The sequence below is a fragment of the Pungitius pungitius genome, chromosome 7 (genome assembly GCF_949316345.1).
Source record: "Pungitius pungitius chromosome 7, fPunPun2.1, whole genome shotgun sequence".
In the NCBI taxonomy this organism is placed as follows: domain Eukaryota; kingdom Metazoa; phylum Chordata; class Actinopteri; order Perciformes; family Gasterosteidae; genus Pungitius; species Pungitius pungitius.
Window position 1 is genome coordinate 7,439,582 of NC_084906.1, and position 17,601 is coordinate 7,457,182.

Here is a 17,601-nt window from a genome sequence, read left to right on the forward strand (position 1 = left end):
CTGTAGCAAGATAAAACGTTTAGGAAATGCCATGTGACCGATGAAGAGCAAGATGATGATGACACAGCCGAAAGAAACAGCTGATAGCCTTCAGTAAAGAACGAAATCAGAGGTCTCAAGACATAATGTTTTTGAAGACATTTCGGACAACGTTAGATCAGATGTAGATTTCGAATCAAATTACATTAGGGGGTCTTGGTAGTCAAATCCAGTCTCACACTGACACACATACAGCGTACCTCTTAAAAAAAGACTGCCACAATGGATCATCCGTGGCCGCTGTGTTATAATCTGGTTTTGTGCAGTCGTACATTATAATCCACTGTAGGTGGCATAGTGATGCATGGGAATTAGACTAGTTGCCATGTCACCAGACTGCCTCATATGACCCCCCCCGTCTGCCCCTGGGTGCTCGCTGACCTCCTTCCAGCAGCATTATGCTCCTCTGTCTCATAGTGTAGCTGAAACTCCCACACGCACACGCACACACACACACGTACAACAAAGGCAATTCTTTGCCGCTGTGATTGGACGAAATGTGAATGGCCCTTGAAACAGAAACACACTTTAATCACATTGGAGGTGGATGACACTGATTTTAGTGTGTGTTGGAATTGGAAGGTACATATAACGAACAACATTTTTTTTCTAATTGAACTTCTATTTTTTTATATTATACATCTCTGCAGATGCGCATGACACCAAATAACAAACATCTTATTGCATGGCAAGTGTAAAGTTGTGTTCATACACAAGCTGCAGAAGGAAGTGCTGGTTTAGCTGGTTACAGCTGTATAGGAGAACAGAGAGGCTGACACCCTCAGAATAAACTATAAACAGTAATGCTGGATTGCATTCCTAACAGTCACTTATGCAAAGTTTTGCACATTAATAATGTAAACTCAGGACCGGAAAGGTGGACTCCGCCATATCTGATGAAACCTACCATATAGTGAGGTACCTAAAGAACGCAAATATATTAGATAGTTAAACTAATAGACACCAAACCTTCATGGTTGGTTCGGGGTTGGATTTCATGAAAATATTCAGGATTACTTTACAACTTTAATTTGAATAAGAACTTTATAGTACTCTGTGCATGTATGAAAAAGTCTTTAAAGGTAAACCTGCACTCAAAAGAAGCAGTTAGCTGAAGTTGGGGGAGACGGTTGGCCGAAGGCATTCCAAGACTGTGGAGGTGCAGCAGGGTGCAGAAGCGGGGGGGAAAGGGTGGGGGCGTCTTTTTAAGCCCACAAAAAGGTTTGACTCTGACACACATCCCACTTGTTATGACATGTGGAGGCACATCTAACAGCAAACTCCTAAGAGGTTGCTGAGGGCGACCTCAGTAAAATGCAAATTGGCTCCACCAGAGCATCTTAGACAATGCACAAAGCTGTCTAAACTGGAAGCCTATTAATACATTAAGTTGTGATGCTCAGTTGGGTTGTGAAGGAAACACTCTGCCAGAGCACACTGGGTGAACCCAAAACTTTTTTCTGACCCATTTACCTCGGCTGATCGGCGCCCGCCTCCTCCGGCCCGTACCGTCGCCATTTGTATCTCTTCCAAGATTCCTCATGAACATTTCATGTGAGGTTTCTTATAAATTATGAGGGCTCGTGCAGCCAACATTATGAGAGGGAGATGGCAAAGCCTGGCTTTTTCCTTCTCCTCCTCCTCTAATGATAAAAACAAAGGACCAGGAGGAGTAGGCTTTCCCGACAGCGCAGTGCTCTGTGCCCCGGTACGCTATGCCCAAATGGACTCCCCCCCCCACCTCCCCTCTCTGCTGTCTGATGACAACATTATAAAAACATTTATGCCATGACAAAAATTGCATAAATATTGATTGGGTATCAGAATTCTTTTATTTCGATACAGTGAAGTGCTGAAAGTCTGTGAATCAAATGAAGGAATTCTCAACTTCAGCATTAAAGGGGAAAGAAAAAAAGAGTTTCTCTGCAGAAGACACTGGATAAGTATCATCATCACTAATTGTAAATAATGCAAGGCGTCTCATCCTTTCAATTATTCAGCTTTATGTCCTGTTTTTTTTTTTCTTCTTTTGGTTGACAAGAAACGGAGCGGTGACAAAATATTGTAAGTTCCTCTGATGCACAAACGCAGAGGCACGTGTACCGTGAGCTGAGTAGCTGTGTCTTATTAGATTTCCACAAACACAGTACACCTACGCACAACCTAAGTGGATTAAAGATGACGGATGATGACATTTGGAGAAAAGGCTCTTTCAGATTACTCAAATCTAATCTGGAACTCTAAATCAGGACTAATCAGTTGCTTTGCAAAGATGCTTCAATCACAGGAGGAATTTTCTGGCTCGAGAACCAGGTTTTCTCACAAGAAAAGCCCTTCTCCCATGCAGGGAATCATTTTCAGGTTTTTGTTGTGCTGCATCTAGAGAACGGCTGCTTTTTAATGCGCCTGCTTCCCCGTGTAAAGAAAAGTCCTCATCGGGGCTTTATAATGGCGTCTGTTAAAAAGAGCATTGTGATGTTGCGTAACTTGGGAGCCGGAGTCGACCGAAAAAAACTTTCCTTGTGACATCACCGCTCTAGAGTATAACGTTAATTCATCTCAATTAACCCCCCCTGGACCAATGGAAATGCACTGCAGCAGTTTCAGATAAGAGGCTCATCAAAGACGTTAAAAAGAAAAAGAAACTGCACCACTATAGGAAGACGGCCTTCCAGTCCAGTGGCGCGCTAGAGATCGCAGACCCACTTTGATTAATCTTGTTAATTACCAGCCGCGGGGTTTCAACGAGTGCTCGCCCTTCTCCCCCCTGTACCCGACCAAAAAAAAGAAAGAAAAGAGGCTTGTGTGCCATTATATTCTTTGTAATTACAAAAAAGCTCATGCTGGGGGACTGATTATCCCGCAGCAATGGATCATAGGACATGCCGGACGTCACCGCGGCGGCTGTATGTACAGTACTCGGCGGGGGAGGACGGGGGAGGACGGGGGCTCTGTGGACTTGCAGAACGGCATGGGCCTGTGCTTGAAAGCTAGTCGTAATGAGTCCCTACGGTCACCTCAATCTCGGGCTCTTTGCCCTCATCCCCTCCGTATCTCTCAGTGAATACAGCTGTCGCCTTGTTTAACCAAACGATGACCTCTCCCCCCTCCTGCCCCCCCCCCCCCCCCCTTCCGACAGCCAAACGCTGTCAGCCGGGGACGTGCACACTATGCCTAACTCGTTCTGGCTACCTCGGCTCACATATGACCCATTTCTAGACTTGCATGCCCTTGTTTAGTTGCTACCCCTCAGCCTGCTCGGCCTTATAGTGCGGGCGCTACAGCAGGGGAGTCCGAGCCAGAGCCGCGGTGCAAAACCCCCAAAAAACTAGGCCAGCGAGGCTTTCAGGGCCGCTCCTCTGTAAAAAACGACTGCACTTTGCTTTAAGCCAGCAGATCCGTTTGACCTATGTCTAATGTGGACCAATTAAGGTCTTTACATCAGCGCGTCCCAACGTGAAGCCGAATATCCCTTAATTCCAGTTAAATACATGTCCCTGCAGCTATAATACACCTACACATGCCATCGTGGTGCACTGCGCGATTATGTGCTGGTATAAAGCTTGCTCCAGAGTCCTATTGAATGTATTGAGTGAGGTTTCTAATGGGCATGGGAATTAATTCCAGGGCAAAGGGGATTAAAGGCTTGAGAAGAGTGCGCAGAGGGATGGCACTCGCTGGCAGCCGAGGTTACAGAGGGCGGAAAAACAGAAACGAAATAGAAATGCACAGGAGCCGTCTCTTTTCAATCCTATTTTTGCTAAATACTATTGAAATTGTTTTTTTGTCTAATCCTGGCAGTTATTTATATATTTATTCATTCTGTTGATTTTTTTTTTCTCAAAAGAGAACAAAATGATGTGTCAAGTGCTTCAGGAAGAAGAAACAGTGGGAAGAAATGATGTAAAAAGCCGGACAATCAAACCAGATATAGAGTTTTATCAAAATGAGGATGTTTCATCTGTCCAAAGCCTTTATCTCTTTCTCATTCCACCCCGAGCACGAGTCGCACCTTATCCTTTGATCGCACTGACTTCGTTTTGAGACTCTACCTTGAGGACTGCTTCCCAGACTGCTGGATGTGCTGCCGTGTCTACACTTGGAAATCAAGAGATAACAAGCAGCGAGAATACTATGTAGACGTTGTCTGCATCATGCACACCTGCGCGCTCAACGCCGCCACGTCCTCGAGCCACGCTGCCAAACAGCTATTGTTGTCATGATGCAAAGTGCCCTTTGTGGGCCATTTTAGGCAGGCTAATCTAGGAAACCGTATGCGGGAATGTGCCATGGCTTTGGTTTCTGAAGTGAAACCACAAGTTTAGGGTTCACATTTCTCCCGAAGATTGTTTGTCTTTTAACTTCACACAATGTCACAGTGAAGAGTGTCTAATGAGATCATACCAAATGTGCCAATGGGCTCAGAACTGCTCCCTGTGAAACCCAAAGACGAGCACGTTTTCTTTCAACAATAAAAAAAAACTAAACAGTTTATCATGGCCAGGTGGTGTAAAAAAAAACATGAATACATCATGTATGATGAATACATCATATCCAGAAAAGGAAACCAAGTTGAACATTAATAGTGTGATATTACATCAAAATCACGTTGTTCTACATTCATATCATTGGAAATTCTCCTCCAGAAAACCTGATTGTGTAAAAACATTAGACTCTGTGGCTGAATAAAGTTCAGTGAAACGTTCTGCACAGAGGAGATGGTGTAAATAGAAATGTGAATACTACAATGTGTGTTGAACGCAGAGCCTTCTTTGTCCTTTCAACATTGGAAAATGTTTTTTTTTTAAATGTATTCAAAGATATTCAACTTCTGTTCTATTTCTTTATTATGATTTATGGGATCGTATCTGGCCCGTAAGGCAAAAACTATGTGAATGATCTTGGTCACGTTTGAGCTGTTTACGTATAGATGTTTATCTATATGTCTTGTGAAAAAGAGGCCACAGGGAACAAATGTGACTGGAGCGAAAGGAAGGGAAAAAAAGAGCAATTCTTGAAGTTCAGAGGGGTTGATGTATGAAAAAGGATGCTGTGCTACTCTCACCTATGAAGGCCACATCTGTCGTTGAGACAGAGGAGCTCAAAGCAGAACGGATAAAGGACCACTTGTAGGGGAAATGGTCTTTTACAGATATGGTACATGACGCTCACCTGCATAAGCATATTACTACAAGGTCGTAGCGGGCTGAAGGAAAGTGATGCTAACAAGACAGTGGAGCAGGAAGAGGCTGAGAAATCAATTATCTCAAATTCACAGGCAGAGGGCTCCTTATGAGCGGGGGGGAGCTCGGGAGGTGGATTATGAAGCATTCGATGACGCAGCAAAGACGTGCTCTCTGAACTTAAATGTTTAAAACCCATTCAATTTACATTACATTACATTTAAATTACCATTACTCTTAAAATAATAAGCCTAAAGCTATGGGTAATCCTCTTTTTTAAAACTTAAAACATTAAAATGTTTATTACATCCTGACAACAATCCATGAATGAAATGCACTGAACAGGCTGAATGTAATCACTGGGTCTTCTATTCTTTCCAGATGGCTGGGCTCCTCAGTTGAAAGGCTTTTTAAATCTAGCTTACTTTTTCTGGTTTCCCAGGATCACCCACCCAGGATGTTACTGGTTCCTGTTTCTATTGTGTGTCCTGACAGTTGGACACAATCCCAGGATCCTTGAACCAACATGGCTGAAGGCAGCTAGTGGTTGTCATTGGGCCCGTGACAGCAGAAAGGTTCACTTGATATTATTGTGTGTTTATTGTACGTCGCTTTGGATAAAAGCGTCAGCTAAATGACATGTAATGTAATGTTTGTGTGTGAGCTATCTTTCTTACCAAAGTATTCCTGGGATGGCGGGTTGTCCATGTCAAACAGCATCTTCTTGGTCAGGCGCTCTAGCTCGTCCTCCGGGTGGGCCATTGGAGCGCCGCCCTGAGGACCCAAGAGAGGAACACGCTGATGAACAACATATCACTCGGGACCAATGCTGCTTCAAATGCAGCAAAATAAAGAAATGCCCGAGGATGTATTGCTTAACAAAATACATTCTGGTTCAACTTGAAAACCAAGAAAGAAAAAAAAAAAACACTGGCTTCAATAAATCAGGACAAAGCAGTCTCTCAAGGTCAAACAAAACACATTGACTGAAATTTAAATGCAGCGGATGGTCTTGACTCTGCCGTCCCCCCTCTGAGGTATCTGACCCTGGCTCAGGCCCCTGCGGTGTGCGGCCCAGAAGGTTGTGCATATCCTTCTGTGAAATACAAGCATGTGGGGAGGAGAAAATAAAATAACAGTGACCCTGACTAATCCTTGTATTTGGGAAAAATAATGATAACAGAAGAAAAAAAAGGTGGACAAAGCTACTTTTTAAGTCGTGCACATCGGGGGTGACGGGTCAGGGGACCTTTACCAGCACTCGGAGCACAAAGACTTGGCCCAATCTGTGGCAGATATCCGAAGGAAAGCAAACCTCATGATGCCACTTCCCTTTTTCCTCGTGAGCCCCCCCTCCTTTGTCTCCATCTTTGACACCCGCCCGCTGCATGACATTTCCTGCCAATCATCCCCTTTCTTCACCCGTCACAGGTGTGTGTCCTTTGCAGACGCCCTGGAGGCCTGACCTCGGTTCTCTACGTGCTGCGCTGCTTTTCCCCCAAATCTGCGACGCCCCGGCGACCCTCCCGACATCTGGGGGCCGGCTGGATCTTTACCATATAATGGATTTTGGATGTGGTAACGCGGGCCGAGATGTGAGCTGACCTTTGCGGGCTTCCTAATTGTGACATGTGGGAGCTGGGTTGATGTCAGCGACCTGTTTTGTGCACATTCATCTGCGGTTTACTGGGTCACTGAAGGAATCAGATCCGTCGATAGGAGATTGAATGGAGGAATGTTTTTGTACTCCGAATGAAAGCGTAATTAGCAGCTAGTGTCTGGATATGTACGCATGTAATTGTGATTAAATTGACTCATTCCACATATGCGTCAGCTTCAAGGACAAAAATGAAGTCAGTGTTGCTTCAACAATAAATGAAAAGTGGCCCGAACTGAATGTCTGTTATCAAAGAAAGTAGCACTGTGTTGATTTACAGAATAATGTGTGTCCCTGGTAATATTCATGGGAAATACATAAAGTGTTTCTCCATTGTAGACAGACAACTAAAAATGAGCCGTGTATTTCTGAGACGGTTCTTGTCCAGCGGGAGAAGCGTAACCAAGGTAACATGTGCCAATTTCGTGCAACTAAACGCCATTTTTTGTGAGAATCATGATGTAAACTATGGTCCCTCTAGTAATGTGGAACCTTGCACTGACATTACAGCGTCATTGACTCAACATTGCTGTCCACCAATGTCCGTAACGAATATTGATTTGCATTGTGGGATATTCATTTATTTAGCTCACTGTGTCGAATATTTAGCTCACTAAAATGCCTGTTGGGGTGGAATTTTAAATGCAAACTCCAGGGAGCAAAAAGTCAGAGCACCACATCATGGTGATCTGTATACAGAGATCTCACAGAGCTGGCAGCTGTGAGAACAGGCAACGGTCCACTTGAGATACACTGAGCTTGGACTACAGGTCCCTTTGCTTTCAGGAGCACCAACGACTTCAGGATCCCTGGCCTTTGTGTCTGGACCGAGCCGATAATGGAAGCCCAACCCACAGGCCTCATATATTGCGAGGGAGCGCTGGGCATGTCTCTCCTCCGCGCCACGCCACTCTCCAGAGGGCGGCTGAGCTTTTGGATCGCTCGCCGCCTCGCTACTTCTCCACTGTGTAGATGCCGAGCGTGGCACCACGGAGGATGAGGAGGAGATGAGGAACATTCCTCAGCGGTTGGATATTCCTCTATTGTCGCCTCAGATTGCATGGCCTTTTCTTTTTTTCTTTGGAGGTGTCCGTGGAGGAGGTGGAATTCACCTACCCGCACAAAGGAGCAGATAAGTCTGTACAATATTCGTACCCTTAAAAGAAGTGCTCTGAAAATCTGCTCGTTATGCCGTGTTGTTACTGACAGTGAGTGGGGGGGGGGGGGGGGGGGGGGGGGAATAAAACCCCGTTAATCTGAGCTCCACATCAAATGCACATTGGAGAGAGAACGAAACGCTGCTATTACCAGAGACAGACTTTTGAGTTTAAGCTTCATTTATAGCTTATCCACTCTTTGACACCCTGCAGCAATGCACTGGCAGAGAGTTTAAAGCACCTTGTTAGGGAGTCTTTTGTGGCCGCCTGGAATCATTCTTCACTTGAATAAGAGAAAGAAATTGCTTTCCCGGATGCTTTGTGACTGCCTCGCACTTCGTTCAGAGGCAACAACGGGAAGCGTCCAGCCGCTGCTCGTGCTGCTGCTGTGGTTCCTCGGCCCCCGTCCGGCTCCGGCCGGTCGTCCGTTGGCCTGCGTCCTCGGGACGCTCCGCTGAGGTCTCATCGAACTAAGCACTTAAGCGGTAAACGGCTGCACCAATCCCCCTCTCCACTCCGTATGTCAAGGCTTATAGTTTCAGGTCATCCGCTATCGGGTTTTTAAATCAGTCGTAATACCGCTGGGAGAGAAACTCGATGGGCCGTCATCGGAGTCTGGCGAAACGGTCGTAAAATGCCACCTCAAAAACAACAATGACGGGTGTAACGTGAGTGGCGTCGCGTGCGACCCGATGAGCAGACGGGAGCAGAGAGTCAGGGGGCTGATCGGTCGGTGAGCACCACCCACGGTGGAATCGGCATAGTGTCAGAACTGATTAAGTGAGATGTGGAGTGTCTGTGGGAGTGGGGTGGTGCTGGAGGGAGATCCGTACGTGCGCTCACCTGATAGCCTGACAGCATCGCATCCCACCCAGAACCAAACCCCAGGCTCTGTCTGTCCTGCTTCCACCGCAGTGATAGAGAGGGGACGGGAGGCCCGACGGATTGACAACATTTGTTCAGTGGAGGGGGATCAAAGAGAGTGGAAGTGGACAGGAAGCTGGAACCATTGACAAATGGTCCCCTCCAATGCCAAAGACATTAAAGATTTATTTGAAATATTCCCAATAGCGTGACACGGCGCTGAGCATCTGTTCCTCGCCACACGGCTCATGCTTTGTTTCTTCATTTCTTCTGGTCACCTTGAGTAAAAAGGTTATCGGTTCAACTGTTGCTTTTTACCCAGCCATCCAATCCCAGCAGAGGAGGGGCGGGACAAGTAGCCTAAAATGTTATTTTAGCGCTATGTTGTCTTATTGTGTGCGTCAGGTTTTTGTTTTAACTATTGACTCATACCATGTTGTAAGAGTCGTTGTGACTAGGCGGCTTTGTTTTATTATGTTCTTGTAACCATGTGATAGAACAGAAGTTGTCCGAGCGTGTACCACTGCACAGGCTATTATTACATATTCTCATTACTCAATTCAAGCTAATGAGCCCTTGTGAATGTAGCGGATGTTAACAACTGGTCAGTTGGGCATCATACGGTCACATGTTTCACCGTGGAAACGGAGTTCAAGCAGAGTGTGGATGTGGTAGCATTGGGTGACTTTGCTGAAGATTGTCCTTTTACACCAAGTGGACAGATGGTTGCTGTAATGAGTGCCTGTGTCTCTGGACAGATGTTTAGATCTTGTGATTGCACCTCATAAAAAGAGGTGACTGAGAAATGTACAGTAGGCTGTGCGAACAGCACAGGACGGACAAATAAAAAGCAGAATAGCAGCAGCACCCTCTTTGTTTCTTTATCAAAAAGGAACATATTCATTGAAACTTTTGAGGAATCACGAGCTGCATCCTCATATTTAGGCCAGTGATCTTTTTTGCATAGTTCAAAAGAGACTAGAGAACACCATGAAATGAAGAGCCAGTGCATCAGCAGCACTCCCTACTGAGCTGAAAGTGATAACAAAAGGTGTGTGTGGGGGGGGGGGGGGGACAATCGCTGTAGACGAGGGCCTGACAAAAGACAGCCGCTAAAAAACACTAATCTGTGTGTCGTCTATCAGCTGTGTGTTTGTCACTTCCTGCAGTACCCCAAAATACTCCACCTTAAAACCCAGAACATGAATTGTCTCACCTTTAACAATGGCTCAACATTTCTTGCTTCATCAGCACAAACTGGAGAAAGGCATAATCACTCAGGGACATATTTATACACAGATTAAATGATGATGGACTTTACAATGCTACACAGTGTCAACGGAGCTGCGGCTTTAACTGCGGCTTTTAATAGAGAAGCTTTACTCGGCTCCCAATCTGGCATCCTGGCTTTTTTTTTTGTGTCTCCTTAAATCACAATGGTACTATTTGAAAATGGACACAGAGCCTTTGAGAGGGAAAAGGGCTTATTAAGAAATAATAGTAATAATAAACAAACAACAGCAAATGGACTGTGGCATTAGTTAGAGTTCAGGAAGGGGATTGAATGTCCTTTGTATTAGATTGGAATATAAAAAATAAAAAAAGCATTTGTTGCCCCAAACACTAAACGAGTGATTAAAACAGCTCAGGGCCACTCTTGTTTTACCACAACAATGAAAGGATTGCTGGATCAGTCACACTATCCTTCCTGGGATAGGAAGTTTGTGTTTGTGTGTGTGTTTAGAAGGGGGGGGTGGGGCTCAGCATGCTGTGTGAACACTTGAATACGCTTTTTTTCCTTCTTTAGAAATGTGTCCACTATCAGCCATCCATTCGCTGTCTCAAGCTTCTTTCCGTCACCTGGACACACGACAGCGCCCTGTGATCCAGTCGCTCCACACTAACCAGGGCGAAGAGCTTTGATGACAGAGGTGAAGTGCTCCGTCCGAGCCAAAGTCCAATTGGAGGTGGAAAGTTGCTTAGTCATTTGTCTGGCGGCTACTTGTGTCAATCGGAGGACTCGTTAGGTCTTCTTATGTTCTTATGTAATCCGGCTGACGAATTGGCTGCGTGCTGCGATGTGAAACCGGTTGTGAGTCATCTGCATTTACACTTTGAGGAGAAGCCGGCGCAGCGCTGCAAATCAAGCTCAGGGCCACCTCGCCGAGGAGGGCCCCGCTTTAAGAACGTTCTCCCCCCACACAAAATAGGTCATGCTGTTTTCAGCTCCAATTAAATGCCGGGGAATAGAAAATAAAAAATAGTAATAACAACAACAGCAAACTGTAGAGCAGCTGTGTGCAGAGCAGCCCGCAATAATTAAAAATGAACCAATTCCGTACTTGACATTTTCCACGGTCGTTCATTTTTTGCTGTAAACTGAATTCCTGTAAAAAAGCAATCTAGTTTCCAGTGTTGGCAGAAACGTAATGTATGTGGAGAGGGGCCTTTCAATGTTTGTTAAGATTGTGCGTGTGTAAAAAAAAATAGGTCATCTGTTTGGAACTGACACATCCCCCTGCAAACAGATATTTGAAAATCAGAGCGTGTGGCGAGGGGAGCCACAAGCGATCGGAGGAGGAAAAAAAAAAAAAAGACAACAACAACAACAAATGACAGCACAAAGCGTTTGGACGGAGATGAAACTCATCTGGCGGCTCTTCGTATACTATTACAAAAGCCGAAGATTACACCGGATGCCGCCTCTCCTGTCTTCCCCCCGCTGCTTCCTCCTGCGGCCTCTGTCTGACACTGAGCGCGGCGCGGCCGACGCAATGATGACTCGCGTCCGTCAAATAGCCGACCTGCACTTTCCCCTTCTGTAACGCGCTGTGCTGTCGTGGCGTCAACGTGAGGTGGAACCACATCCAGCTTGAATGGTGAGGAGGGTAACAAACAGGAGGCCGACGCCTCCTCTGGGGACAGATCCAACGTCTGCAAAGTGAACACACGTGGACATGGAACCAGAGAGGCCTTCTGTGAACGAGGGGCGGAGACGAGTAGAGTGAAGAATCCGTTCAGGTTTAAACCGTTGCTTATTTTCATATATATGCATGCGGGCTCAGAGGAGCAGACATCACTGGGCCTAAAAGTCCTAAAGAAATAGTGATGCGCCCGACGAGTGGGACACAGAGACGCTGCACCTTCAGCAGAGCGTGGCGGCGAGGAGCCAGCAGGGGCCACTGTTTATGCAGGTGCCTCTTTTCGTTCAGATGCCTGACAGGAGGAAAAACATCTCTATTGATGCGTCACTCAGCTGACCGGCGCTTTCTTCTTCCTTCAACCCAATCGGAAAAAAAAAAATAAGGAAGCGGTACAGTGCTGCAGGAATGCTTTTGATGTCGTCACATCAGACAGTGAATGCAGGGAGGTTCATCCAGCTGTCCCCCAGCATGCCACTGTCTCACACGGACTGATCTCCGCGCTCGCAGGACAACATCTGCATGTCCTCGCTATAGGACCAGCGAGGAAGGGGTCGTCAAAATAAACAAACCGCTCGGACGCTTCGGATGGTGCTGCAGTGACGGGTTATCGATCCGGCCCGTTATTTACGGGCCGAGCGGGGGTCGGAGGAGAGGGGGGTGGCAGGGGCCGATTATTTATGAAGCGGTTATGTGACAAACACTTCTGATCTACTGAGGAGGCAACCGCTGACCCAATCAGCAAACACACCGAAGAATGATGACGTGAAGAGGCCACGCAGCCACTTCTTTCTTCCAACACGTAAAAGCATAACAATAAGAATTATTTGATGCAAGTGCTGAGCTAGTCTTCATTAAATTCCCATCCAATTTACTTTCACATTTTTTGTACTAATTATAATAAAAGAGAAGGTGTTCAGCTGCACAACAAGTTGTAGCATGTTTCTCATGGTCACCGATCAGTATTAAATACAGCGTAACCATAAAGGGCTTGAAAATAAGGACTGCCCGCTTGCCCGGGGCTTGCATGGAGGTGGGGGGGGGCTTTGAATAATTGGCGGCAGGTGAAGACAGAGCCCGAAGCAACAGCAAGTGTTTCAATTATACTGAAAAGGTCCAGCCTGAAATGAAGATAAATATGATAAATCACATTGTTAGCAATGATCAAATACCCAAAGGCAAAGACAATAAAGCATTGGGGGGGAAGTAAAGGAGCTTTCGGACCCACTTGTATACCCCTCACATGGACACACACACAAAAACCTTCCACAAACTTAGAGTGGTAAGAGAACATGCTGAAGGGGGCACTGAGTTGTTGTCTTTTCAGACACAAGGACAGCACTTTAAGGGGAATAATAAACTATTGGCTGATTGGACATAACGGAACAAAAATACTCCTTTGTTGGAAAATATTTTCTTTTTGATAGAGAGATTCTTGAGGGACTATTTTTGTGTATGACGACACAGGGTGCAGCAAGTTGTTAGCCCAAAAAGATTCCCTCGGGACCCCCTCATCAAAACATCTGGACAGAGACTCCAGCGTCCCTTTAATGTCCCAGCTGCATGGCTTCATACATCTGACCCTAGATGCAGTAAATTATGTAGTCCACTTGATGAGTCTGTCATTAAAGTTTGTGAATTATAAAAAAAAACAATTATTAATCCGGTTATTAATTCAGCAGTCCTGAAAATGGATCTACAGTGGAGCGCTTTCTAATAAACCAATTTAAATACAAACTATCGGACCACAAACATAATGGTGATACAGAAGTAAACTAATCACTCTGAAGCAATTATATTATTTGCAACGGACTATCACCAAACACTTAAAGATCTGACCATCAATCACTTATAATAATAATAATAATAAAACCCGTAATGGGCCTCATCTGTTCTCGCCGTCGCTGCTGGTTATATTTGCATTGCAGATGTGCTACAGCCTTGTTTTAACGCCTAAATCAGCGACTGGAAGAAGTCATGTGCCTGCACGAGACGGTGAAACAGAAGGAGAGCTACTTTCCACTCCCGACCTCAAGTGGACCGACCCGTCGTCCATGAAACATTCAGTAAGCAGAACCCGACACCGGGCAGCATGCTTGTGGCTATATGCGGGCGCTTGTACGTCGGCGATGTGGGAGACATCCAGCTGATCGCTGTCACCGCGTCTGACCTGCGCTGGATTTGTAACGTCTTCTGGTGATAACAGCAATGTGTGCTGCGTGGTTACAAAGTACGAGTCAGTCAACTGACCCGAGCCAATCGAACGGACTCCTATTCAAACAGCATTTACATATATAGTTCTTCTTAAGATAAGAAAATCATAGGTTTTTTTCTGATTCTAGTTATAACCATGGGTTTTAGGCTATACACTGTGGCTGTACAATTACAGTTACCAACAACCTTTTGGTCTTTTTAGCTCCTGTCTCTAAAGTTGGGCAGATCTGCCGGCAGAAATTCCCCCCAGACTAACTAGCGATATTTTGAAACCGCGCAGTTCACAGCGTCGTTACAAACACTTATTTAGGTGGTGGCATTTTCTTCAAAGCTCCACTCAACATTAACTTGGCAGTAATTGCTACACAGAAATAGAAATCATGGTTTTGTCTTTTAAACAGGGTGGCACTTGAATAAAGGTGCACACTGAGAATTTAAGGCTGCTTTTTCTCATGTTGAACAGTTTATGGTTCAGTAAAAATAGAAAGCTCTCAAGATTTCTAAAGAAGTATTCATTCATTTTTCTTGTAGCCAGAGGGAAATTCTATAGATAAGACTGAAGAGAGAAATGCACAAAAATATGTGGAAAAGCTGTGTTTGTAAAAGGTTCGACGGGGCGTTTGAAGAATTCAGAGAATGATCCAGAATGTGTGTGAGATCAATAACTCATCTGATCCAATTTCCTATCATTCTACCAGTTGGTGTATCAATGCATAGAAATACAGACAGATTACCATTTACTTTGTAGAACAAAGTGCAATTTGTTCCGAGGTGCATCTCCATGCAGAGAAAAGATCACAGGGCTGCAGATGCATGTTCTCCTCTCGTCGAAGCCCTGGGCTCTCACTTTGTAGTTACACATGGTAGCCCTGAACCCTGGCTGCTAATCTACACTCAGTCAGCTGGCCTCTTTTAAGAGCTCCTCATAGCTCTGAGAGCACAGGGCAGCTGGGGTCAATCAGCCGAGGAGGATGATGTATACACAGCAAGTGTTCGCACCTGATCGTCTTTCCAGGCATTAATATAAGCACCAGCTTTGTTTACTGCAATTTCCCCGACACTGCAGAAAAAGGACACTCTGAGAGTCTTGTTAGTGGTTGACTTTCCACATAAAAACTGTCAGTTACTCTCAATCAATACTTTTTCAGGAGTCCTCCAAGGGTCTCTCATGGAAACACACTTTTATTCCCAATTAACTTCTCAATCATCATCCACAGACATGCAGTAATATTGACCTCTGCATGCCACTTCATAGTCTAGTCCTACCCAAGTCTGGGCTTTGCTTTACAAGCAGGTAGTCTAAATAAGTCTTGCACTTCTGTACGAAGGTAGCAGACTCGTCAAGGCCATAAAACAGTTACAGGTAACAGGTTACAGGACTAAGCGATATTTATCAGATGTAGCACACAGTAAGGGCGACATGTTGCCTTTAAAGGAATCAGGGTAACCACAGTAATGCAAGGTGTTATGGTGGGGTTAAAGTTGAGGTTTGTGAAAGTGTGGTTAAACAGCGTACAGACAAACCACTCCCCATTACGGTCCAAGTACGTCAATTATTAACACTATTTTTGATGGCTCACATTTAATTATTTCAAATCATTTAGTATTTCATATTGGATTATATTTATTCATTGCTTGTTTTGACCTCCATGGTGATTTTTTACAAAAGTGTGATAAATGGTTTGCTTGATGTGCACAAGTATTGCAAAAAAAAATTGCCGTTTCCATCCTGATAACTGTAAATGTATGAGGGGCCGTTTAGGACTTAACTACTGAGACACTCAACACTCACACACACTACTGAAACACTCTCACACACACTACTGAAACACTCTCACACACACTACTGAAACACTCTCACACACACTACTGAGACGCTGTCATACACACACTACTGAGACACTGTCATACACACTATTGAGACACTCTCACGGACACTACTGAGACACTCTCACACACACTACTGAGACACTCTCACACACACTACTGAGACACTGTCATACACACTATTGAGACACTCTCACGGACACTACTGAGACACTCTCACACACACTACTGAGACACTCTCACACACACTACTGAGACACTGTCATACACACTATTGAGACACTCCCACACACACTACTGAGACACTCTCACACACACTACTGAGACACTCTCACAGACACTACTGAGACACTCTCACACACACTACTGAGACACTGTCATACACACTACTGAGACACTCCCACACACACTACTGAGACACTCCCACACACACTACTGAGACACACTCACACACACTATTGAGACACTCATGCCATCTCACTAGTGTGCGTGAGAGCATTTCACTATACAACATGAGAGCATCTCACTATACAACATGAGAGGATCTCACTATACAACATGAGAGGATCTCACTATACAACATGAGAGGATCTCACTATACAACATGAGAGCATCTCACTATACAACATGAGAGCATCTCACTATACAACATGAGAGCATCTCACTATACAATGTGAGAGCATCTCAGTTACACCGGAAGGCGGAAGCAAAGAGCGCTGATTTTGAACAGCGCAATGCGCCAATCTTACGCCCTTCCTTAATATGCCTTGAAGTCCGGGCTCGCCCGTCCAAGTTTATAAATACTACCATATTCAAGGGACGGAATGTCATTTTAGGACATTTTCAGGCGAGAAATTAGGTGTTTAAGCAACATTTCTGCGGCCGGTTTGTTAACATTCAGCCATCGTAAAAATTTCCATGGAGGATGTCGGAGATGTGAGGTGTAGTTAACGGGACCATCTGACGCCTCCAGCACCGGGTGGTCAGCCTCATCTCACGCCGCAGACAGCAGTCTGTTCTCGGCCAGTAGATACACAAACTCAGAAGAACAAGTAACAAGAAAGTGCAATGTCATCAAATAAGCTCTTTTACAACTTGTTATAGATAAGAGCCATTATAAGTACAATTTAAGTGCTACAATTTGTTAGTGTTTCTAGTCTAGGTGTAGTCTTAAGAGGTGTGTCTTTAGTTTGAAGATGTGAAGGCTCTCTTTGGTCCTGATGCCATCAGAGGGCTCGTTCCACCATTTAGGAGCCAGGACAGCAAAGAGTTGTGATCTAGTCGAGTGTTGCTCTCAGAGAGGGAGGAACAAGCAGCTTGATGCAGAGCGGAGTGTGCGGGTTGGGATGTAGGGTTTGACCATGTCCAGGATGTAGACTGGACCCGATTCAGATTGTAAAACTCCACCCGAATTATAGAGTAAATACATTAAGGCACAGTCTTTCTGAATATGTGTGTGTTTACATATTTAGTATTTGCCTTGTTCTCCATCATTATCGTTTAGCGACACCATGCGATATCGCAAAAACGGGCACATCCAGACACATCCTGATGGCGCCGTATGCAAATGCTCTGGTGCAGGTCAAAGGCAAAGTGGCCAGGACTGCAAGGCGGAGAGATGTCACATATTTAAACATGTTTGACAGTTGAAACCACCATTGACCTTCCAGGGAGCTTTAACTGGCGGCGGGGATTGAGCGGTTCAAAAATAATCCTCCGCTGTCAAACGTCACTCAAGC

At 45.2% G+C, this 17,601-nt stretch overlaps 1 protein-coding gene across 2 annotated transcripts in view; it reads right to left on the reverse strand.

The window, feature by feature from the left end:
- Window positions 1-17,601, reverse strand: part of lpp (LIM domain containing preferred translocation partner in lipoma) — a 110,757-nt gene that overhangs the window by 25,912 nt on the left and 67,244 nt on the right. For both annotated transcript variants that reach the window (XM_037469363.2, XM_037469365.2), the window contains one exon: window positions 5,900-5,996. In XM_037469363.2, the coding sequence (XP_037325260.2) occupies window positions 5,900-5,996 (97 nt within the window). The remainder of the gene's footprint in view (window positions 1-5,899; window positions 5,997-17,601) is intronic.